We start from the raw sequence: 22,514 nt of genomic DNA on the forward strand, positions 1-22,514 counted from the left end.
GAAAGCTTATCAAAAAAGTAAACATTAATAAGAGAAAATCTCTTAATTTTAGGACCCTTTTAATCTTTGAACCCTCAATGTGCGGTGGTAGGCTGGTAGTGTGACTGGGGGAAGAGTTGCGTACTAAAATAAACTGTATGTTCAAGTTACTGTGGGATAATTAGCCTGCTGAGGAAATGAGTTCCTTGGTTAATGAAGACTGTAAAAACCCTGCTGTTTCCCCTATTTGTACCCCTTAGCTGCCTGTGCAATCCCTATCATGATAGTAATGAACATGTATGGGTTATGTATTGTATGGAAAAACTCCATGAAGATAGGGATGGAATGGACGTGACTAGAGCAAGTTTTTGCCCCACTGAAGTTTTATAGCTTATCCTTTTAGAGATGGTTGTGTCTTGGTTCCCAAACACTACAGTTCTTTCAACTGAATCCACTGCAATTTCAGCTTCGAAGAGGGACTGCATTGAAAGGTTTGGCCCGAGGACGATTGAGCGCATTACCAACGACAACGATGTCATCTGCACCAGTGAATATTCAAGGATTGTCCCACTGGAGAACGGAGAGGTACCTTTCCAAAAAGCTCTTTGATTGGAACTTCATTGAACTAACTTAAACTAGCAGTCCCTGGCCTAAGAGGAGACAGATTATATTCTCTGTTATTTTTAGAAGTCGGCTACTATAGTGGCATGGAAGTAGGAATTGTTTGTACATGCTATAGCAGGGGTTTCCAACCATGGTCCTGGAGAGTGCCAATCCTGAAGGTTTTTTTATTGGTGTCTTTACATCAACAATGGCTAAAGATCTGGAACACATGTTAATCTTGACTAATTAAACAGATAATTGATTTAGTTAAGTAACTGAGAGCTCGGTTGAAATGAAAACCAGAAGACCCTGTAGCTCTCCAGGACCAGAGTTGGAGTCCCCTGTGCTACAGAATGTGTCACAACAAAACATGATTTGCTGTTTCATTTTAGTCGTTGATCAGTGTGAACTTGTTTATTCACAGCCTGTTCCTGTGTAATGTTTTAATTAATTACCGCTTATAAATGTAGTTCTCATATCTAGTAAAAACAATGGAGTCTTATGCAGTTAATTTCAGTAGTTTTATGTATGGACACACTATGCAATAGTTTAGCAGATATTACTGTACTTAATCTGTTTCTATATTCTGCGTGTGAGAGCACACTCTCAGTGAAAGTGTAAGTGTATTTGCTGCTAATAGGTTCCAGTGGAGATGTGATTTATAATACTCCATACAGGTGATGAGCAAACCTTCTCTACTGTAGAAGTGTTTTAACCTGGAGTTGTTTTTGTAGATTGTTGTTTCCCTGGTTAATGGTCGACCCGGTGCCATGAACTTCTCCTATTCACCCGTCCTGCGGAATTTCACCAAAGCCACCAACATCAGACTGCGCTTTCTCAGGACCAACACCCTTCTGGGACACCTCATGGGCAAAGCTCTGCGTGACCCAACCGTCACCAGGAGGGTGAGTATTGCTGTCCAAATTACTACGATGAAGCCTTTCGTGTGCAATGTAGACACACAATAAAAAAAAACAAAAAAAACTTTTCTTTCCTCCTAGTATTACTACAGCATCAAGGATATCAGCATAGGGGGACGCTGTGTTTGCAATGGCCATGCAGAGGCTTGTGATGCCAAGGACCCTACCAATCCTTACAGGTAGGTTCACTGTCATGTATTGAACTTCATTAAATGGCTGGTTTCACAAACCTAGATTAGCACTAACCTACTGTTTTTAGGTGGAGTAATCCAAGATGAGTACTAATCATGGTCTATTAAACCAGCCGTAAATTATGTACAGCTAATGCAAAGAGTAATCCTAGTGGTCTGCAGTGTGTTAATCTGGTCCACATACAGTAGTTATCAAATCGAACTCATTTAATGACCTAGGAATTCAAAGGAATCAATGTCTACATGAATGTGTTAATGTTATTGTCTTAGTGGGATTGTGAAACCCATATAATTTGGAATGTTTGATTTGGAATGATCTTAACTCTGCAACTATTTTCTCACGCTGTCGAATCTACATTGACCAGATTTCCTTTTAAAGCACTTTATCTGCATTTCATGTAACAGATAAAGCATACAGGCTACTTCCAACAAACAAGCAAAGCTGTCTATAAGCTTAAAAATAGCTCTGCAGTGCCTTTAGAAAGCTGTTATTATCTCAAGAGCAGAAAATGTGTCAGACAAAACAAACGCACTGTCTATGTGGAATGATAAAAAATATGTTTTTAGCATTCAGGGTTAATTGGTACAGCAGTTTGGAACACATCCTGGGAATTAGTTCAACATTTGTAACAAATATCATGATGTCATCAATAAAAATAACAATTACAGTATGTGCCCATTTATAAGAGCAATGTATTGTGTGGATAATTGTACTACTTGTCGTGTCCGTTTTTCAGTTGTTTGAAAGGAACGTTGAACAAAGCTCAAGTCACTAAAATCACTTCTTAAAGAACTTGATGTTCACTGCCTTTACAGTCTAGATACTAATCTGCTCCAGTGTTACTTGGCTTCGAGTAATGTCTGTCAGAGATCACAATGTAAGGTGATATGGCTGCAGGTCTTTTTGTTGTTACTTCTCTAATTAACTTTTGGCACAGCAGTCACCTGGACCTCCTGTTATTTTTCTACGACCATCCCAGACGTTTTGCATTGGCCAGTAGACTAGCTGTGTGAACTGCATTAGAGAATGTGTCTGTCACAGGGCCGATCTGTTTAAAAGGATCAGCCCGACTCTTTGGGGAGTTATGATTTCATTGGAACGGATGAGGTTTGATTAAAACACAGCTGCTTGAAAAACATCGAATAAAGTACAGTTGTGTGTGATGTTCTTTGCTCCCTGTAAACCCTTGATTTTAATGCAATAATTTTTTGAAAAAGGATAAAACTGAGACTGATTTTGATAAGAATACTAAGTAATCCGCAGACCCAGATGTTGTTGTTTTTTTTTTTTTTTTTTGTAGATAAAGAGCCAGCTGGGACCAGTAACCCATTGGCAAGTTAGGACTATGTCATTGTTGTTTTAACTGTGTTGTCTATCTGGATTGAGCTATGCAAGAAGCATACTCCGTGATCAATGCATCCCAGCCTTATTTCCGCTTCCAGCATAAAGGGATGTGTCCGTGACTCTCGTGATCTCAGAAAGATGTGATAACCAAAGCTTTTAAATCAGTTTACTTCTTATCAGCGTTCTCAACATTAACACAGATCCCTTTTCATTGTGTTTCAACTTTTGTTTTGTCATTTTTACATTAAAGATATGCAAATACTTAAAAGGCAAAGCTATAGATAAGAAGAAAAAAAATGCCTGCTGCTTGGAGTGAATGTAAACCATGATACAGGAAGCGATTAGGAACCAGGAATCATTGCCTTTGAAAGATCTACAGTACATATCCTAAATGTTCACCTGGAAAACAAAACCAGAGCCAAAAGATCTTGGACCAAGTCCTAATGGTCATAAGATAATGGGTTGTAAAACCTTGATTGAATAGAGCAGTTTGCCCTCTCCCCACCCTCTCCACATCTATAATCCATTCAACGTAGATCTGGTGGGAAAGTTCTGCAAAACCTCAACCATGGAACTTGCCAGGAGCCTTGGGTTCTTATCCCATTAGATCATGAAGATAAGCAGGGGAGTGGGCCTGTTAATTACTTGGGTGGTAGACCTCTAAGGTAACCCAGGCACTGAGATTCTCCCTCAGTCTGAACCAAACCGCTTTTTTTTACCATGGCTTTATTATGACACTGCTCTTGACAGAGACCATTCTTCTGACCTTGTTACGGTCAAAATTCTGGTCTCCTCCTGCCTAGACATGGTACATTCTCAAAACATCCCCTTTCCAAGTCCCACTGCTTTAGAAAAGCAAACTGCACCTTTTTTGTTCTTACCTTTTTGTAAAACAAACTATGCATAGTTTCTAAAACCTAATTTAGCCTCAGGTGTTTTGTTAGTAACTACATCTGTGGGAAACTGTATCTGAAACTGACATTTTTTAGGTAGAATGTTTTGCTGATTTTTAGGATCTGCCCTGTGGCATTGCCTGTACAATATGTGTTTATCAAAAGTATGTAGGGTCTGTATGAGAAGGCACTGTCTTGAGGCTGTCTTTAACTTCGACTCAAGCTGTAATTGCAGTGTCAAATCACAGTCAATCTCCCATGTGCTAGATGCAGTGTAGATCATTGAACAGGACAAGTTTTGGATACTGAGAATTCAATACGTGCCGTTACAGGCTCTCATTCATTGCTAGTCCGCTAGCTTTTAATTACAGCTACATAAACTTTTTCCTTTCCTTCATTTATATATGCTTTCAAATTAACCAAGCTGCACTCTCGAAGGCACCAAGTGGGAATGGGTTCTTAAATAATGTGCAGAGTTTACAAATGTCTCATTATAAATTTATTTCCCCTTCCCAGGTATTTGAACTGGAGGTTGATGGGTGGTGTTAATTTATTGCACATTGGAATGCAGCTTGTTGGGAGAGGGTTGCATTGAGAGTTCAGGAGAGCGAGGGATAAGCGGAGGGTCAGGGGAGGGGAATGAGGCTTTATCAACACTGGAATTTGTGTAATGTGTCCAAGCCCCTCAGATCGAGATGACAGCCCGGCACTCAATCCTGTGTTAAGCAGTTGATGCAAGCCAGGATTACAGCTACGAAAGGCTGATTTAAAGCTGTTTAGGTTCTTGCATGTCTGTTGAATTTAGCTGTATGCTAAAGCCATAATGCATTTGTGAGAGTTGCGGGGGTTGATTTACTGCTGCGGTATGTTTATGTAACCGTGTTAATTTAAAGTGCTTCTACGTTTCTTGCTAAGTTTTATAACATTACAGTACTAGTGTAACCCACAGCTTTATTACTGGGACAGAACCTTGTGCTGTAGTTTTTTTTCCCCGCCCTTTTCTAACACCAAGGGTCCAGATGCTGGCCATTAGACCATTCCAGCTTGGCTTGGAAAAGACAACAAATTAAAAGCAGGTGTGTTTGGTTAGATCCAAGCACATCTGGCAAGCAAGCAAGATAATTGTCGATGACCTGTTATTGTTGTGGTAGCTCTGAAATCACTGAAGGATCAATCTGTTTATTTTGTTGGGTCACCTAGTCATTGCTAAGAGGCTGGTGTGCCTGATGGTTCCCGTGGTTCCAAAGCTGCCATGGCATTATCAGGATATGCTTGGTTCTTTACGGCTGATGTAACTGTTAGATGGCAAGGTCATCATTGCTACTGTATGTCCAGACAGCATTTGTAAATGCTGTTGCTACAGTGTATAGCTTGCTCTGTAATGTCATATTATAAGCAGTGTGGAGTAGTGGTTAGGGCTCTGTACTCTTGACGGGAGGGTCGTGGGTTCAATCCCAGGTAGGGGACACTGCTGCTGTACCCTTGAGCAAGGTACTTTACCTAGATTGCTCCAGTAAAAACCCAACTGGGTAATTGTATGTAAAAAATAATGTGATATCTGTATAATGTGAAATAATGTATAATGTAAAATAATGTGATATCTTGTAACAATTGTAAGTCGCCTTGGACAAGGGCATCTGCTAAGAAATAAATAATAATAATCAGATTTCCATTATCTATGAAATACCTGTTATTTTGACTTGGGAGGGGGGTGCTAGATATGGTTAAAGGAAGTAGTGGAAACTTGCAAGTCTGCTTAAAAAACATGAGAAGTGTAAATGCAGGAAAGGTGAACACACTGCTTGTGTGTGTTCTTGTAACACCAGCTGTGAAGAATATCTTGTGCTTTGCTAAGTGGCGACCATAAAGCAGAACTGTTTTCTGGAAACAATTTTGTTTCTGTTTGGGGTTTTCGTTCATAATTCACGATCACGGAGAGCTAAAGGTCATATTCCTAGTAAATGCAGCTGCTACAGATGTGTCGTGCTGTCTAATTGAGTTACTGTAAACACTTCTGCATTTTGGAAAAATCCACTTTGCCTTTGGAAAACATTTCTTTATAACTTTGTGTTCATGAAAGACTGCCTGGGGTCAATAGGAAATGAGTTTATTTATTTATACATTTACACTTTACAATACTACACTTATTTTGCTTTTATGTTAGAACTGTGGGCAGAGGACAAGTGCATGTAGGAGTCTTGGTGGTCCAGTGGTTAAAGAAAGGGGCTTGTTACCAGAAGGTTCCCGGTTCAATCCCAGCTCAGCCACTGACTCACTGTGTGAGACTCTGACCAAGTCACTTAACCTCCTTGTGCTCAGTCCTTCAGATGAGACATAAAACCAAAGTCCTATTGTAGGTGACTCTGCAGCAGCAGTTGTGATGCATAGTCTCTGTAAGTCGCTTTGGATAAAAGCATCTGCTATAAGTAATGTATCAGTAATAGTAATGTACCAGTGTTTGTTTAGTTAGAGGTAAATTGTGCTTGGTGGTCTGAAATGAAATTTCTAGCTGCCTTAGTGTGATTAATTGACGAGGCTCAGATTACCTTTTTCTCTGTCATTTTCCAGGTTGCAGTGTGATTGTCAACACAACACCTGCGGAGGGTCATGTGACCAATGTTGTCCGGGATACAACCAGATGCCATGGAAACCAGCTACTACAGACAATGCCAACGAGTGTGAACGTGAGTACAGCTTTATGAAGCCACAACAGTATCATATCGGTAGTTTTTTTTGCTGGGTTTTCTAATTTGGTAGCAAACACATTTCAAATGTGTAAATAAGTAACCAGTGTCTTTTTTATGCTTAACCCCCCCACCTCCAGCTATTGAAACAATATAATATCAATCTGCAAACCTTTGTGTTATTAGCACGCCAAGACGTGTTCAGGTTTCTTACAGCTTGCGTGTATATCGGAAATGGGTGGTTCCAGGGTTGAACCCCTGTCTTAAACTCAGGGACTGCTCTTATCAGTTCTAATCTGCTGAAGTTTATTTTATTTCCTGGATATCCTGTTGCACAGCTCCAATGTAAAGTACGCCAATTGTATAACATGGGCCAATTTTCTGAATTGATTCCCAGCAGTTAGGTTAAACAACGAAACAAACGTGTTTAACAAGTGGAATGGCAAAGCCAAAGACAACACAAGTCCTCGACACTACAAGGGCGAGGGAGCAGTGCTGTGCGGAAAGGCAGATGTGCAGGTTGACACACATACATTTAATACTCTGTGTACTTAGTGTAGGTGGTGAAATACTGTAAAAACTATTCAGTTCTTGTGCCATTCATTTTCGCTAATGTGTCCATGTATGTTTAATCATTGACTTGAATGGCTGCCTGTTTCATTGTTGCATGCATGACAGTTGCATACAGTCTTTAAGGAACGACATGTATTTCCGCCTCTTGAGTCAAATGTAATGCCTCCCTAATAAAATGCAGAAACTGAAATGGTATAGTTCCTACAGGGGTTTTTCTTCAGCGGAAGAGTAAAATGTTACAGTAAGTTTAAGTTAAAAGTAGGTTAACATCTGTCGGTCAGGGGCTGAAATTTGTACTGCTGAATTTGTATTTGTTAGTTTTTTAGACACTGTGTTCTTTGCTGCCCCCATTACCCAGCCCTGGCAGACCACCCTGTGAGGTTCAGTCTCCATCTCCACCCACTCTTATCATTTAACAAGCTCCAATAAAAGGGCCAATTAGCATTGATTGTGAGACGGAAATCAGACATCTGTCAGCTAGGAATCTCTCAGTAAAGTCCATGGCTGACCTGGCAGAACTCATTTATACAGCTCTCCTATCTAAATTACTTTCGATGACTCCCACAACCAATCTGGGCGGGGAGGAACCCTGCCGGAAACCTCGGTGGATAGTCTCTCTGTTCTAGGCATGTTTAACAGTGCGTATGTCAACAACAGCTAGTTGGCTTTGTCCAAGCTGTTTTAAGACACCAAAAAGGTATCCAATTGTAGGCTATTGTGATGTTGATTATGACAGCTGTCAACTAGTAACTCAACTGAGGCCACCAAAACATCTTTCACCTCGACCTCCAAAGCCATCACATTTTACATGATGTACGGATTTAAAGGGGCCAAAACTGTTTGTGACCTAGGTGGTCTTTTTGTTTTGTTTTTCTAGACAGGTTTCACTGTGTGCTCTTTCTCATCTTGTGTAAACAGCTTTCACTGTGTCACAGAGCTCTGTGTTTCTTCACCCTAGGGTCTCCTCCTCCTCCTCCTCCTCCTCCCTGCTCTTGCTCTTTCCTCCTGTTCTGTCTCCAGCACTGCTGCCTCCCTTGGGCTGCTGCCCACAAGTGCTCTGTCCTCTAAGCCTCACCATCTCCTGTACGCTTAGACTTCTGAGTGCTTGGACTGCTGGGTCTGGACATTCTCAGAGTATTGTTGTGAGTGTATGGCTCCACATGGCTGTGCTTTCGTTAACCTCTTCAGCTAACCTAGGAGTCTCTAGAAGTAGATGCTGTCATTGATTCGCTTTGTGGTGAAACAGTTTGCTGTCAGCTGATTTCAGTCAAGTAAATGCAGCCTCATGTATAGATTCTTGGTGTACTTAATTACAATACATGGCAACGTAAATATAAAACTGTAATAATAACAATACTAATAAAAACAATCACATTATGTTAGTGGTGAATCAGTTTCACATTTTCAAATTAAACTTTGTGCAGAAAGCTCATTTAGTGTTTTTACTCAACATAATAAAATCTCCACTAGCTCCAGCCTTGCTTTACCCTGCAGCATGCTTTGCAAATTGCTAATTCTCTTCTTTGGAATGCAGCTTGTTTTTAAGCAGCTGTCAGGGGTGGACACCCCGATTTGCTCTTGTTTTCCAGTTATTCTAATTATTAGAAATGTACATTAATCATGTTTTTTTTTTCCTACAGCCTGCAATTGCAACAACCATTCATTTGACTGTTACTATGACCCAGAAGTGGATCGGAGGAAGGCCAGTGTCGATATCAATGGCAGATACCTGGGAGGAGGATTCTGCATGGAGTGTCAGGTACTTGTGTCTCCTTCTCTTCTCCAGCTGTACAGGTTAATGGAACCACAGCACAAAGCAAGATGCAAGCATTTCCAGGGTCCGAGAGAGCAATACAACGCTATCTCTATTCAATTTGTACTATTGCATTTGAAAGATATGTGTATGTCCTAGTTAAGCAGTAGAAACCTGAGCAACTGGGTTTGTTAGGTGTTTGCTTAGAGTCTACCACGAGTTTAAAACTACAAAGATAGGCTGTAATAGCATGAAATGGTTAGTAATGAGATTGTTAAAGTTATGTAGTGGTCTGTGTTTAATGTTTTTCTCTCTCTCTCAGCACCACACCACTGGGATTAACTGTGAACGCTGCATTCCTGGTTTCTACAGGTCACCTGACCACCCAGTAGACTCGCCATTCGCCTGTGCAGGTTGGTGACGTCATGTCTGGTGTGTGCTCGCACTCTACAAGAGATGTACATAAAGCATATATATATATATATATATATATATATATATATATATATATATATATATATATATATATATATATATATATATATATATATATATATATATATATATATATATATATGTATGTATCATACATGATTGTTATAAAGGAAGAGTTATATTAGGTTTTGTGGGCCTTATTTTCAAAGCGTTTCCTCCATTCTTTAACTAAAATTCATGTTAATGTTACAAAGTGAAAAGCAAAACACCTTGGATTATATTAGATGTTTGGTTCTAGTTTTGTAAAATGTGTTTTACCTCTTTCAAAAAACACAAGTTAATTAAAGACTGGAGTAAATGGTTTGAAAAATATGGCCCTGTGTGTCTTACATTCGTGTTTTCTTAATTTTGAAAGTAGTGTTCTTAATGTGTCCTTCATATGGTGTATACAGAAACTAGGCCCCATTCACAAAGCTTCACCTTTTTCCTTTCCTGTCTGTTCTGCCTTCTTTTTCTCGTCTAGCTTGTGCCTGTGATTCTGAGTTCACTGACGGAACCTGCGAGGACCTGACCGGACGCTGTTACTGCAAGCCGAATTTCACGGGGGAGAACTGCGCCTCCTGCGCAGAGGGATATACCGGCTTCCCTGTCTGTTACCGTGAGTCCCTCTGCTCTCACTCACGCTAACATCGAACATGACCTGATCCGACCCTGTGTCTGACCGGTGGAATGTCTTGTTTTGTTTTATTCAGCTGTTCCTACCTACCCAAATACGGACAATGGAGAACTGCTTCCTCCAGCTGGATCCATAATCAGTAAGCTCTTTAATCTCCTGTTATCTGTTTAATTGGATATCTGTTATAAAACAGGGGCCCATAATTATTTATTATATAATATGGTGCTTTGCAGTGGAATGTTCACAGGTATTGGGACACAGTAGATACATTTCCCTATTTTTGGTAATAATGGCACATATTAGTGATAGCTTTTTCCCCGCCACTGATTTCCTGTCTTCTCCTCATTCCTCTGTATAGACTGTGAGTGTAACGCTGCCGGTACAGAGGGGAACTTGTGCCGGCCAGACCCCAGGAACAGGATATGCGTCTGCAAACCCAACTTCGAGGGAGTTCACTGCGATCAATGCATCCCGAGGCATTTCGGACTGAACTGTCAACGTAAGCTCTGGTTGGATTTTAACGAAAGAAATCTTTTCTCCAGCGTATATATCAGAGTCATCCCTCTCTGATGTGTCCTGTGTTTCCACAGCCTGCCAGTGCTCTGGGCCGGGCGTGTTTGACGGAGGCTGCAACGCGGAGACGGGCCAGTGCTTCTGCCGCAGTGGGTTCCAGGGGTACCTGTGTGACCAGTGTGCCCCAGGGTACTTCAACTACCCCCTCTGCCAGCGTAAGTGTGGAGGGCTTGGAATAGTACTAGAACACTAGTGCCCAGGGCCACAGTAAAATAGTGTGACTGGAGAGCACTCTGGGATTGTGTACTTTGTTCAGTACTGAAAGGGTTAACCCCAGTTCTGCAGGGTAGAGGCTTCTATTCAAACAGGTGTTCAGGTTTGGACTTGCAAGAGGAATGTCATTACAGCACCATATATGGGCAATTTTGTGTGGCTTATCTCCTTCGGGCACTGTGTGTTGACCATTGGAGGCCATAAATCACTGTAGAAATAAACCTCACCCTAAACTAGTGGCTTGCAATAGCATGAAATACTTACTGTAAGCCTATTCATACTTCACGTATAATTCCCTGGTTTACCATTGTTGCATACAGTAATATTGTCCTGAATGTTTGCTTTTCTAGCAGTGTATTACTTTGTTATTGATATCTTTTTGAATGACCGTATTCCTCCAAAGTGAAATGGGTTGATGTACAGTTTTTCTCCCTGTGCTGTTCTTTGTTAACCCGCCTCCTCTCTCCTCCAGTATGTGGGTGCAGCACAGTGGGGTCAGTACCAGAGGGCTGTGACCCTTCAGGCCGCTGTCTCTGCAAGCCAGAGTTTACAGGACCTCGCTGTGAGCAGTGCAAATCCGGCTTTCACTCCTACCCCAATTGTCAAGGTACAGAGTCAGCTGCTACTGTAAAGACATATACATGTACAGAATTCAATAGCTGTTGTTACATCATGATTTTTTAGTGTTTTAAAAACATGTGGCCTTCACAGAAGCAGTGGTTTTTAAAGTCACTTTTTGTACTTGCATATCTGCAGTTTGCTCCTGTGATCCTCGTGGCTCGGCAGGTAATGGCTGCAGTCCAGCCGGTCACTGCCAATGCCGGCCCAACTTCACTGGCCCAACCTGTAATCAGTGTGCACCTGGTTACTACGGATACCCCAGCTGCACAGGTAAGCATGCATATTACTTCCTAGGGGACTCTTATGGTTTTATTGATTAGCACCATAGAAATGTGGGTCAAAAAGTGGCACTAAGTTTTGGAATAGCGTAGCCCCGTCCCATTGGAAATACTTGTTGTTTATGGTTCTGGTCTCCCTCAGCATGCCAGTGCTCCATCGAGGGCTCTCGCCACAGTTCCTGTAACCAGGAGACTGGCCAGTGCAACTGCCTTGCGAACGTGGGAGGTCAGCACTGTGATTTCTGCGCACACGGAGCCTACGGCTTCCCTCTCTGTCAAGGTAACACTCCCAGTCTTTCCATGTTGATGTGTGTTTTTTTTTTTATTTTCAGTCAAGCTCAATTGAGAATCATGCTATTTTTCCTCTGCATTTCAGTTGGTTCCTGCAATCCTGATGGTTCAATTCAGAATGGGCTTTTGCCTTCAGCTGTAAGTACAGAAACTCAGTATCTTCTTGCAAGGTGTTGTTAGATGGAGACATGCTCCGTTCATTTTTTCAACTCATTTTTGCACCACAAAGACTGTGCAACAAAAGGATGTTCTCTGCTGTGCAGGGTTCCTGTAACTGCCGCCCATATGTCCAAGGAGCTGCCTGTGACACCTGCAAACCTCTGTACTGGAACCTCACTCCGGATAACCCATACGGATGCACTAGTAAGAGAAACCGTGCCCATCATGGTGCTGTGGTTTTAAATCTCTCCATTCCTGCAGCACTTGCCATTTTACTTATGATGACACCTTGACCTGATTTCATTTGCATGTCTGGATTCTACCTCTTCGACCCACAAGGAAATCACATTTTAACGACTGGTTTCAAGTTCTGTTTATAATACTGTTGCTATTCCCAGATGTGGCCCCGCAATCATCTTGTTTTGTTTCGCCAGGCTGTCGCTGCAGTACAGAAGGCACGATCAGCTCAGTTGCTGAATGCTCACAGGTTAGGATTTTCGTACATCCACGTTTTATTTTAGTTTTCAGTTGATAAAACTCAATGGGATCAGAGTCACATTGAAATATGAAAGAACTGTGTAGAGTATAACCAGTTCCAGTCTTTCATCCAATTGAAAACCTGCATTTTCTTCATGTAGGGTAATGGCCAGTGCTTCTGCAAGCCTAACGTGTGCAGTCGAACCTGCTCGGTGTGCAAGGATGGCTACAACAATCTGGAGAGAACAAACTTCTTTGGATGTCAGGGTGAGTTGCTTGGGAGTTGATGCAACCTTGATCAGATATTTTATGGGTAACCCATTTTGGGGATTATGCTTAATACAGTATTAATTGTGCTATTTATACTGGACCAGCGAGAGCATTCAGCTCTGTTCCTTTCTGTTCCCTAAGGGTGCCAGTGTGATATCGGCGGGTCTATAGGTCTGACTTGTGATGATCGAACTGGAAGGTGCCAGTGTAGAAAGAATGTAGAAGGACTCAAGTGCAACCAGTGAGTATATCCTAATAGATACATTTTTATTTGTGAACAAAAGCCATAACGAGAACAATGGCATCCACTTTACCCTTTTATCAATATTGTGACCACCTGGTAACAGTTCAATATTGGTGTACAGTGTTCAAGCAGGGCTGCCCAGCGCAACTCTCATGGCTTTTAGTGAGCACTGATTTTGCCTCTGTGTTTGTATTTCAGGCCAAAGAGGAACCATTACTTTCCTGATCTCCATCACCTGAAGTTTGAGATTGAAGACGGGACCATGATGGATGGCAGGCCAGTGCGCTTCAACTACAATCCGCTAGAGTTTGAGGCTTTCAGCTGGAGGGGTTATGCCCAGATGTCATCCATCCAGGTAAACACACATCCCCAATACATGGCAGGAAGTTACATGTTCGGAATAAAAAACACAAGTTAGCATGACAAAGAGCATACCAATATTTTAGATATACAAGTACTTCCATCTGTTACAGTTTGCATTATATTTAGGAAGGACATCATTGAAAAAACAGGTTGTGTAGTAAATAAATGCCATACCACAATGTAAGGAATAATAATTCAATGCAATATATGTTTTTTCTACAAGAAAGGCCGGCAACAGCTGATTTCTAAAAGCAGCCTAAGGTCCCTTAAAAATATATAGAACTTACCCTTCAAATGTCTCATGGTTACGTTTTTAAGAAACCAAACCGTGACTTTCTTGTAACTGTTGAACACTTTTCTTCCATCCCCTATGCACGTTTTTGTTTTTGATCTGCGCCATCTTTCTTTTTTTCTCAAAGAAAGAAGTGCATTCTGAGCGGAGTCTGACGTAAACTTGTTAGCTCTGGCATTTAGGACGTTAGGTTTGTTTAGAGCTTGTGCTGGGTTTTCTGGCTTCCTGTATTAGTGGTGGTGGTATTAAGGCATGGCTTTCGCTTTTTTTTTTTTTTTGCTTTCTTTCTTGTTCCAGCCAAGGGTAGTGGTGGCTTTCAATGTGAGCTCTCCTGACCTGTTTCACGTAGTCTTTCGCTACGTCAACCGGGGTACCACAGATGTCAAGGGCAGAGTGTCAGTCCTGGAAGAAGGAAAGCATGTTCTCTGTAGCAACTGTAAGTGCTAATTTACCATCTTATCTTATTTTAACCCCTTTTCTATTAGTTTACAGCTGTCTGGTAGTTATTTCCTTGCCCCAGGTTTTGAAGCAGCCTGTCTTAAGTGGAAGAGTTCTTCTTGGGGCTTCCCTGGAGTGGATTAGCTGGAAATCCCAGCCCAGGCCTTTAAACAGGCCTGCTAACGCACCCCAACACCTTTATTTTTTTACAGAGTAAAGTGAGAGTTGCAGTGCACGTGAAGGAAGCAGAACTCTATCTGTTCAACTTCATCCTAAGATATGTAAATTCAGGAGATACCGTCTCATATGGTAAAATTACAGCATATCAGGCAAAAAGGCAAGGTAAGGAACAGGCCTTTCACCATTGCCCAGTTCGGTGAACTTTTTAACTGGAGGGAAACGAATAATTGAATTGATTCCTGCCCTGCGTAACAGTTTTTCTTGAAACGGACGATGGAAACCTTAAAGGGGTACCCTGCTTATGCTTTTGGATTTCAAAAAGACATTCGATCACATTTATAACTTTTTTTTTTGTACTGTTTTTATTGTGGATAAAATGACAGACCACAAAAGCAGCTAATAAAATCTAAAGGTTATGGCACTGCCATGGAGATGCTTTATAATAGTTCATTTAATCCAGGCCACGGTCTCTGATGCAAGTCTCATGTGCTGTGGGCATGTTCGTAATGCTCATTTGTTCTTTTACACGGCTCACGTTCTACAGGATTGGTAACCGGTGCAGAGAGCAGAACCCCACAGTTAAATACTATGGCTATCTGAAGTACAACACATGTAAAATTAAATCAATGTCTTCCAGTTTTTTGTGCACAGTTTGATCTCAATCCTTGTAACTCAATCTCTGATATAATGATAATTACAGTGTGTGCCATAACTGGTATATGGCAGCATCAAGTCATGTAAACCAACTTTTTTTGTATTTATTGCATTTCATGATTTAACCACACTGGCGGAAGCATGTGTTTGATACCAACCTGTCCCACCTCCCCCAGGCTCGGACCAGTCCAAGCAGATCATCTTTGCCCCAGGCTCGGAGCCCTCCTTCGTCACAGTGCCCCAGAACAGCTTTGTGGAGCCATTCGTCCTGAACCCTGGCACCTGGTCCATCATCATCGAGGCCCAAGACATTTTGCTGGTGAGGATACGTGTCAGCCCTGGCTAAGGGGGCCTCTACCTAGAAACAACACAATTGCAGAGATTCGTAAAGGATTTCAAAAACCTCCAGCCTTCTGTGTGTTAGTTACAAGGAACCAGGAGGTTGCATTTTACTTGTTTTAATGAGTTATCTTTAAGACATACAGTATAACATGCATGTTTTTTTGTGTGTGTGTGTTTTTGTTCTTGCTATGCAGGATTTCCTGGTATTGTTGCCTAGTGCATACTATGAAGCCCCTGTCCTTCAACTGAAAGTCACAGAGGCCTGCAAATACAAACCCAGCCCTGAAGAAGCCAAGAAAAAGTAAGTCATTGTAAATGATTAAATTCTGCTCTGACCAGACCTGCCTGTGGGTTTGTTAATGAGTGAGTTCTATTTGATCTGTCCTCTCTGCAGCTGCCTGCTGTACAAGTATCTCTCGCTTGATGGTTTTCTCTCAGCCCCTGGTATTGACGGGACCTGCAGGTTTAACAACCACCTGCCTAGACGCTGCCAGAGCGAGACCCTTACCCCAAGACACCCTCCCATGGCTATCTGCAGCGGGAACGATGTGAGTTGATTTTTGAAGAACATAAAAACTGAAAAAAAAGAGATGTTCTTTCCCTGGGTCTTGACTGACAAAGAGCCAGTGAAACCCACAATTTTATAAATGTGGCATACATAGTGAATGTATACACTGAAGAATGCACTAAATGTATGTTTCCAAAACAGCTGGCTGTGAGTGTGCCATGTATTTAGCGAGTGAGGAAATTCCAAATGTTAGAGCTGGCTTATAGTTAGTGTGTGTTTAATTTATGATGTCCTACTAAATCCATGTCCCTGATCCATGGCTTCTAGATAAACGTGCAGTTGAAGATAACTGTCCCCCGACCTAGTGGCTACGTCTTGGTAGTGGAGTATGCGAACGAAGACGAATCGTCTCAAACCCTCAGCATCTCTGTGAACACGCCAGGAAGGCAGACTCAGCAGGAAAGCATCATTCTCTACAGCTGCAAATACAGGTAACCATGTCTGTGTTTAGAAACTTGATTTGATTTCACTCTTGAAGTTAATTCTTAATACCATGTATATTGGTATTTCTGCTCCCTACAGTGCTGGGGACACTAAATAAAGTGCTTTATGTTTCTGATGTAGTTTCTTGTGCCGTGGAGTGGCTGTTGATGGCAAGAATCGAGTGGCTGTCTTTGGACTAACAACAGAAGGAGATGTGCAGTTTATTGCAGACACAGCTAATTTCTTCTTGGTAAGATTTTTTTTGTAAAATTTCTGTTTTGTAAAAGGCTTTCAAATTCTGAGGAACAACATGTTTTGAGGATTTTTAAATGCAAGCTGTGTGATACTGGTGTGTCTGTGTTTGATTTCAGTACAAGGTGTACCTAATCCCTCATGAAGAGTTCACTATGGAGTATGTAGAACCTAAGATGCACTGTATCAGTACACATGGGACCTTTTCACCTGACAGGTAAGCTGAAAGTATTAGCAGTTATTACAGGCCTCGGTGAACCTGCAGAGTTTCTCAATGCAAAAAAAAATGCCTTAATGTTCCTCACTTGTGAAATGAGGATTTAATGCTAAAGAAACCTGTTGCCCAGTGGATTCTTCTTCTTTTCTTCTAGTGGTGCCTGTATCCCTTCCCGATTCCAGACACCCTCCCAGTCGACAGTCCTGAAGGATGGACTGGCATCCCTGGTTCCTGAGGCTCCTCTCCTCTCAATGGAATCACAAGTCTTCTCTGCAGACAGACTAGAGGGGCCACAGCAGGTTGAGAACCAACCACGGACTGCGGTAGACAACCCAGAGCTGACCCGGCTTGACGGCTCCCAGGTAAACATAAACTGAATGGTGTATTTCTTAGGGATGTCCAAAAAACTTAAATCACTCGCCTTCGAGGAATGTGCTTGTGTATGTAGCATCCCATTCCTGCTCTCGTCTGTGCTTGAATATTGCTTTCCTCTGCAGAACGCTGTTATGTATTCGACCCGTGTTCAGACGCTGGGACGCTATGCCTTTATTCTGCACTTTTACCAGCCCAACCACCCCACCTTCCCCGTGCAAGTCTACCTAAACGGGGGCCGCATCTGGCAAGGTAAGCTAAACCTTTATCAGCTTTACTGCTCTCCTCGTTAACAACTGTTTAAAAAAAAGCCTTAACAAAAAGCATGTGCAGAACTTTCTAAAAAAAAAACAAACAAAAAACTTGACTTTGTCTGCCAGGTGAAGCCAATGCAACCTTCTGCCCACACGGCTTTGGCTGCCGCAGTCTTATGATCTCGGAAAATCAAATCATCCTGGATGTGACGGACAATGAAGTCTTCATTACTATCAAAGTTCCCAGGGGCAAAATGGTCTGGCTGGTATGTATGCAACTGTAAAATGCATTCATGTGTTGATGCCACTTTCCTTGTGTATGGGACTTTGCCATTTCAATGGTGTTGTATATACTGTAAAAGGCATCTGTCTTCTGTCCCAAGAGAAAGAAGTTCCATTGGAGGCTTTTGGCTGCTATTCTAGAATGACATGCCCCCCTTTTCCCCAAATACCATTGGTACCTGATCAATCCAGTCCTCTATGATCCTTTTTAAACCTATGCATTTCTCTTTAGGACTACGTTATGGTTGTCCCAGAGGCAAGTTACAGCTCAAACTATCTTGTGGAGGAACCTCTGGACAAGTCCTATGACTTCATCAGCCACTGTGGAGCCAATAGCTTCTATATCAAGTAAGCACTTCCTTTTTTGTACAGCAATGGGTTTTATTCAAACAACACAAGGCAGAAGTTTTAAAGCATGATTTTCTCTCTCTCTCTCTCACTCTCTCTCTCACTCACTCACTCACTCTCTCTCTCTCTCTCTCTCTCTCTCTCTCCTCTCTTCTCTCTTCTCCCTCTCTCTCTCTCTCCCTCCCTCCCCAGCCCTACGATTTCGACTCCATTCTGCCGGGAATCTGCCATCTCGCTCTCGGTGTTCTACAACAATGGCGCCCTGCCCTGTGGGTGCCACGAGGTAGGCGCTGTGAGCACAGCCTGCGATACCTTCGGGGGAAAGTGTAACTGCCGGCCTAACGTCATTGGAAGAGACTGCTCGCGCTGTGCCACCGGCTACTGGGGCTTCCCCAACTGCAGGCGTGAGTGCTTCTAATGGGGAGAAAAGACCATCAGCACATTTACAGCACAAGGCTTTCTCAAATTAAGGGTGTTTGATACACCAGACACTCTTTATTGACCTGTTGACCCGATTTCCCTTGCCATCCTCTCCCCAGCATGCCAGTGTGGGACGCGGCTGTGTAACGAGGTGACGGGACAGTGCATCTGCCCCCCACACACCGTAAAGCCTGAGTGTACCATCTGCGAGCCCCAGACCTTCGGCTGCCACCCTCTGGTGGGCTGTGAGGAGTGTAACTGCTCCCGTTCGGGGGTCTCGACGCTCACCGACATGGGCTGCAACATCGAGAACGGGCAGTGCAAGTAAGAGCAGAGTGGAGGCCAAGAGTGATAAAGAGGAAACCGTGTTGGTTAAATGGAGGCGTTAATAATTGGGGATATTGTATGATGTAATATAATATCCAGTAATGTGTCTTGAAAGCTTGTGTAAACTCCAAGCACTGAGTACATCTTTGCTCAGCTTGTGGTTTGGCCCACGAATAACTGCTGTGCGTTACTGACCCTAAAGCATCAGGGGTTAAAGAAACATAGTCTTTGTGACAGGGCAGGAATGTGGGCCTTTTCATTCTTGGAATGCTTTTTATAATGTTGAAAGGACACTGCATACAGTAAATTCCTGCCTACAAAGAGGTGATCTCTGGGGTCAGTAGGAAGTAGGCACGAGAGAAAGGGCCCAATAAGGGAGGAGCGGAGTCTGTTCTTCAGTTCCCTGGTGTCCCCAAGCTGGGTGGGATTTTGATGGTATGGTGCCAGATTCTTCCTCTGCCTATTCAGATCTCCTTAGAATTTGTCTCAGCACTATCCGGTTGTAAAGATGTTCTAGGAAACACTGGTAGAGGTAAAACGGCAGAACTAGAACATCTGCTACAGATGCAAACAGACCGGATGGTGCAGGGGCTGTATTTGGAACATATCGGGGGGGTCTGGCTACAATTTATGCTTTCTTTTAAATTGCAGTAAAGCTTCAGTCACTTCTTTTTGTAGGTTTTGTCTTGTTGGCACCAGGTATTTTTGAATGCCGTTCAATCAAACCATCAGTACAGAACAGGTCTCAAGTTCACTGTTTCATGCATGGTGACCTCATATGCGGACGAATAAAAATAACTGTCTTCTGGTCTTTATATTTGGACATATGGAAGATGCAAATGCATGATAGCCATTTTTGCACATATAACGCAATGGAGAAAAAATCTATTTATTACACGTCCAAAACTGCTTTTTTCAATATTTCGTGCATGAAAGGGTTTATTTAGATACCTAGAAACTCAAGTCTGTTGTTCAGTGTATATCATAAATATCTCCTATTCATTTATTTTACTCGTCACAAATTTATTTTTACCTGTTTATGGAAGATTACAATTGCTTATTTACTGTAGCTACTACAGACATTTTTATTCAAGATTTAAGATAATTAGTTGTTTTTCTTTTCACCTTTCACTAACCCTGAAGGCACTAGCAGAAACATTTGTCTACTTGATGAATGGAGGAATCATTAACCTCGAACCTATGTTTTGTTTAGATGCAAGGACAAAATTATCGGGCGGCAGTGTGATCGCTGTGCCGCTGGTTTCTATGGTTACCCCAACTGCCGGCAGTGTGAATGCAGCGAGGCCGGCACCGAGGATGATATCTGTGACTCTGTCACCGGGCAGTGCCACTGTAAGGTGAGTGCTGCTAGGTAATGCATCTCGTTTCGCCTTTATATCCGCTTGAGAGACATTAAAGAATCGTACTTTAAATGTGCAATGTTCATTTTAACAGCCGTGTTTGTTTTTCTTCCTGAAACAATTGCAATGTTCTCTCTGAGGATGATCTCCCTAGAAAACTCCTCCAACTAGAAGGAATCTGCCCGGTAGTACAATTAAACTAACACAAGGGAACGACTAATCCTTCAAAACACCCAACTTGAGCTAGTCCACATACAATCCATCTCCTTTTTTTTAAACCTTTTATCCTCTCCCCGTTAGGAAAACGTGGAAGGTCCGAGGTGTGGCCAGTGTCGAGTGGGGACCTTCCACCTGGACCCTGCCAATCCCAAGGGCTGCACCAGCTGCTTCTGTTTCGGAGCGACTGATCGCTGTCGCAGCTCTGACAAGCGCAGAACCCAGGTAAGGAGTCCACCACTCTTAGCTGCATTTGTTCACAAAGTTAATGCCATTCATTGTGTCTTGTATCAATCCTCTTAGGATTCATGATATTTCCTTATGAAACAAATGCTTTAATAAATGTCATTCAATGCAAAAGATAAGTAACTATCTATTTAAACTACCTAGAGAAACTAACCCAGACTGCCTGCCTGTTTTCCACACAGACAGTGGACATGAACGGCTGGGTGCTGCTGAGCGGGGAGCGGCAGGAGCTGGCAGTGTCTGTCAGTCCGGAGCGGGGCTTGGTGGAAGCAGACCTCAGGGACGTGCCCGATGTCTATCAAGAGCTACACTGGCACGCTCCGCAGAGTTACCATGGAGACAGGGTGAGGAACCGGGCCTCGCATCCAGACAGCAGCAGATCAGATACTGAAACTGCCAATGGAGGTGGAAGATCAGACAGTTGGATTAGTTATCAGATCAGCAGGGTTGTTGTGGGTTTTTTTGGATTTTGTCTGAGATTTAAAGGGTGAAGGGTGCTTTTCAATGCTGTTTTCACTGATTTTGAAGTTTAAATCAAAAGCCGCTATAGAACCCTTAACCCCTTCATCTCCAGAGCCAAGCAATGGTAATCAACCAGCAAACCCTTCTGCCTTTCGCTACTTCAGTTTTGTGCAGGTTAATTCTTATCTATGTTGAAGTAGTTTAAAAGGGACGAGCAGTATCAGAAACAAAGTTTCCTAATGATTGGGACACACGCATACTGCAAAACAATTAAAGATTTTAAAGAAGTTAAAATTGTGAACTTGTCTCATTGCAAAGCCAAGATGAAAGTGTCAATGTTGTTGTTCATTCCAGGACAAGACAGATGTATTTTTATTCTTAAGAGGGTTGCATTCTCCTAATTTTACCGTCACATACATACATGAGATACTTCAACTGTTGGAAAAGCTAAATATTGACTCTGAACTTGGTTCCAATCAGGTTTCCTCATACGGGGGGTTCTTGCGCTACCGGCTGCACTCCCAGTCTCTACCTATCAGGGGCGATGTTGCACCTCCTCCGCTGGAATCCGCTCGTCCCGATGTCATTCTGAAGGTATTGCCTTAAAAACGTTATAGCATAGAAGAGTTGCTTAGACCAGACATTATTCACTTCTTTAAAATATGTCTATAGGTCGTGTCACATTAACTAACACATGGCGTTTTTCTTCTTCTGCAGGGGAACAAGATGACCTTGGTGTACCAGGATAAGAGCTACCCGGACCCTGGACAACTGCATGAAGGGAACGTCCATCTGATTGAGGTAGAACTACCCCTGATTCACAAGGGTCTGCAGCGTCTGGGTGTCATGTGACATTTAGCCTAAAAAGCAAAATATACTTTCTCATAATGGAGATCAAGAGGTTTGTCTGCGATGGATATTGGACTGTTTTCCCGCATTATCAGTTTCTCACTGTAAAGTAACAGATCTCGTATTGGGTAACGGAGTACTCTTCAGTTTCTGATTCCTGGTTTGTTTTCACAGGGTAATTTCCGTCACGCTCAGACGCGGAACAGCGTGTCACGGGAGGAGCTCATGATGGTGCTGGTGGGTCTGGAGGTGCTGCAGATCCGCGCCCTGCACTCGCAGTCCTCTGTGTCCGTGTCACTGGAGCGAGTTGTTCTGGAGGGGGCGTCCCAGGCCACATCGGGCAGCGCCGCCAGCAATGTGGAGATCTGCATGTGCCCTGCCAACTACCGTGGGGAATCTTGCCAGGTACCCAAGAAACTCAAGTACCACTGCTTAAGGAATGGAACACGAGAACCTGGTCAAAATGTAGT

General features: G+C 42.6%; 1 protein-coding gene across 2 annotated transcripts in view; it reads left to right on the plus strand.

Annotated features, from left to right (window-relative positions):
- LOC117430696 (laminin subunit alpha-5-like) overlaps window positions 1–22,514 on the plus strand; it is a 63,719-nt gene that overhangs the window by 22,702 nt on the left and 18,503 nt on the right. The window contains exons 4-41 of one of the 2 annotated variants that reach the window (XM_059004395.1): window positions 446–564; window positions 1,317–1,487; window positions 1,584–1,681; window positions 6,500–6,615; window positions 8,829–8,947; window positions 9,264–9,354; window positions 9,900–10,034; window positions 10,129–10,191; window positions 10,411–10,551; window positions 10,643–10,780; window positions 11,311–11,445; window positions 11,595–11,729; window positions 11,880–12,017; window positions 12,114–12,166; window positions 12,292–12,391; window positions 12,622–12,674; window positions 12,826–12,931; window positions 13,076–13,175; window positions 13,377–13,533; window positions 14,484–14,613; window positions 15,282–15,424; window positions 15,642–15,748; window positions 15,842–15,995; window positions 16,283–16,446; window positions 16,580–16,688; window positions 16,810–16,907; window positions 17,062–17,269; window positions 17,405–17,531; window positions 17,660–17,799; window positions 18,048–18,163; window positions 18,356–18,567; window positions 18,703–18,907; window positions 20,124–20,268; window positions 20,572–20,712; window positions 20,916–21,077; window positions 21,676–21,789; window positions 21,913–21,996; window positions 22,219–22,449. In XM_059004395.1, the coding sequence (XP_058860378.1) occupies window positions 446–564; window positions 1,317–1,487; window positions 1,584–1,681; window positions 6,500–6,615; window positions 8,829–8,947; window positions 9,264–9,354; window positions 9,900–10,034; window positions 10,129–10,191; window positions 10,411–10,551; window positions 10,643–10,780; window positions 11,311–11,445; window positions 11,595–11,729; window positions 11,880–12,017; window positions 12,114–12,166; window positions 12,292–12,391; window positions 12,622–12,674; window positions 12,826–12,931; window positions 13,076–13,175; window positions 13,377–13,533; window positions 14,484–14,613; window positions 15,282–15,424; window positions 15,642–15,748; window positions 15,842–15,995; window positions 16,283–16,446; window positions 16,580–16,688; window positions 16,810–16,907; window positions 17,062–17,269; window positions 17,405–17,531; window positions 17,660–17,799; window positions 18,048–18,163; window positions 18,356–18,567; window positions 18,703–18,907; window positions 20,124–20,268; window positions 20,572–20,712; window positions 20,916–21,077; window positions 21,676–21,789; window positions 21,913–21,996; window positions 22,219–22,449 (4,958 nt within the window). Of the gene's footprint in view, window positions 1–445; window positions 565–1,316; window positions 1,488–1,583; window positions 1,682–6,499; window positions 6,616–8,828; window positions 8,948–9,263; window positions 9,355–9,899; window positions 10,035–10,128; window positions 10,192–10,410; window positions 10,552–10,642; window positions 10,781–11,310; window positions 11,446–11,594; window positions 11,730–11,879; window positions 12,018–12,113; window positions 12,167–12,291; window positions 12,392–12,621; window positions 12,675–12,825; window positions 12,932–13,075; window positions 13,176–13,376; window positions 13,534–14,130; window positions 14,270–14,483; window positions 14,614–15,281; window positions 15,425–15,641; window positions 15,749–15,841; window positions 15,996–16,282; window positions 16,447–16,579; window positions 16,689–16,809; window positions 16,908–17,061; window positions 17,270–17,404; window positions 17,532–17,659; window positions 17,800–18,047; window positions 18,164–18,355; window positions 18,568–18,702; window positions 18,908–20,123; window positions 20,269–20,571; window positions 20,713–20,915; window positions 21,078–21,675; window positions 21,790–21,912; window positions 21,997–22,218; window positions 22,450–22,514 lie in introns of both variants that reach the window. The other variant, XM_059004394.1, reaches the window with a different exon arrangement.

Source organism: Acipenser ruthenus, chromosome 29 (assembly GCF_902713425.1).
Source record: "Acipenser ruthenus chromosome 29, fAciRut3.2 maternal haplotype, whole genome shotgun sequence".
Lineage (NCBI taxonomy): Eukaryota > Metazoa > Chordata > Actinopteri > Acipenseriformes > Acipenseridae > Acipenser > Acipenser ruthenus.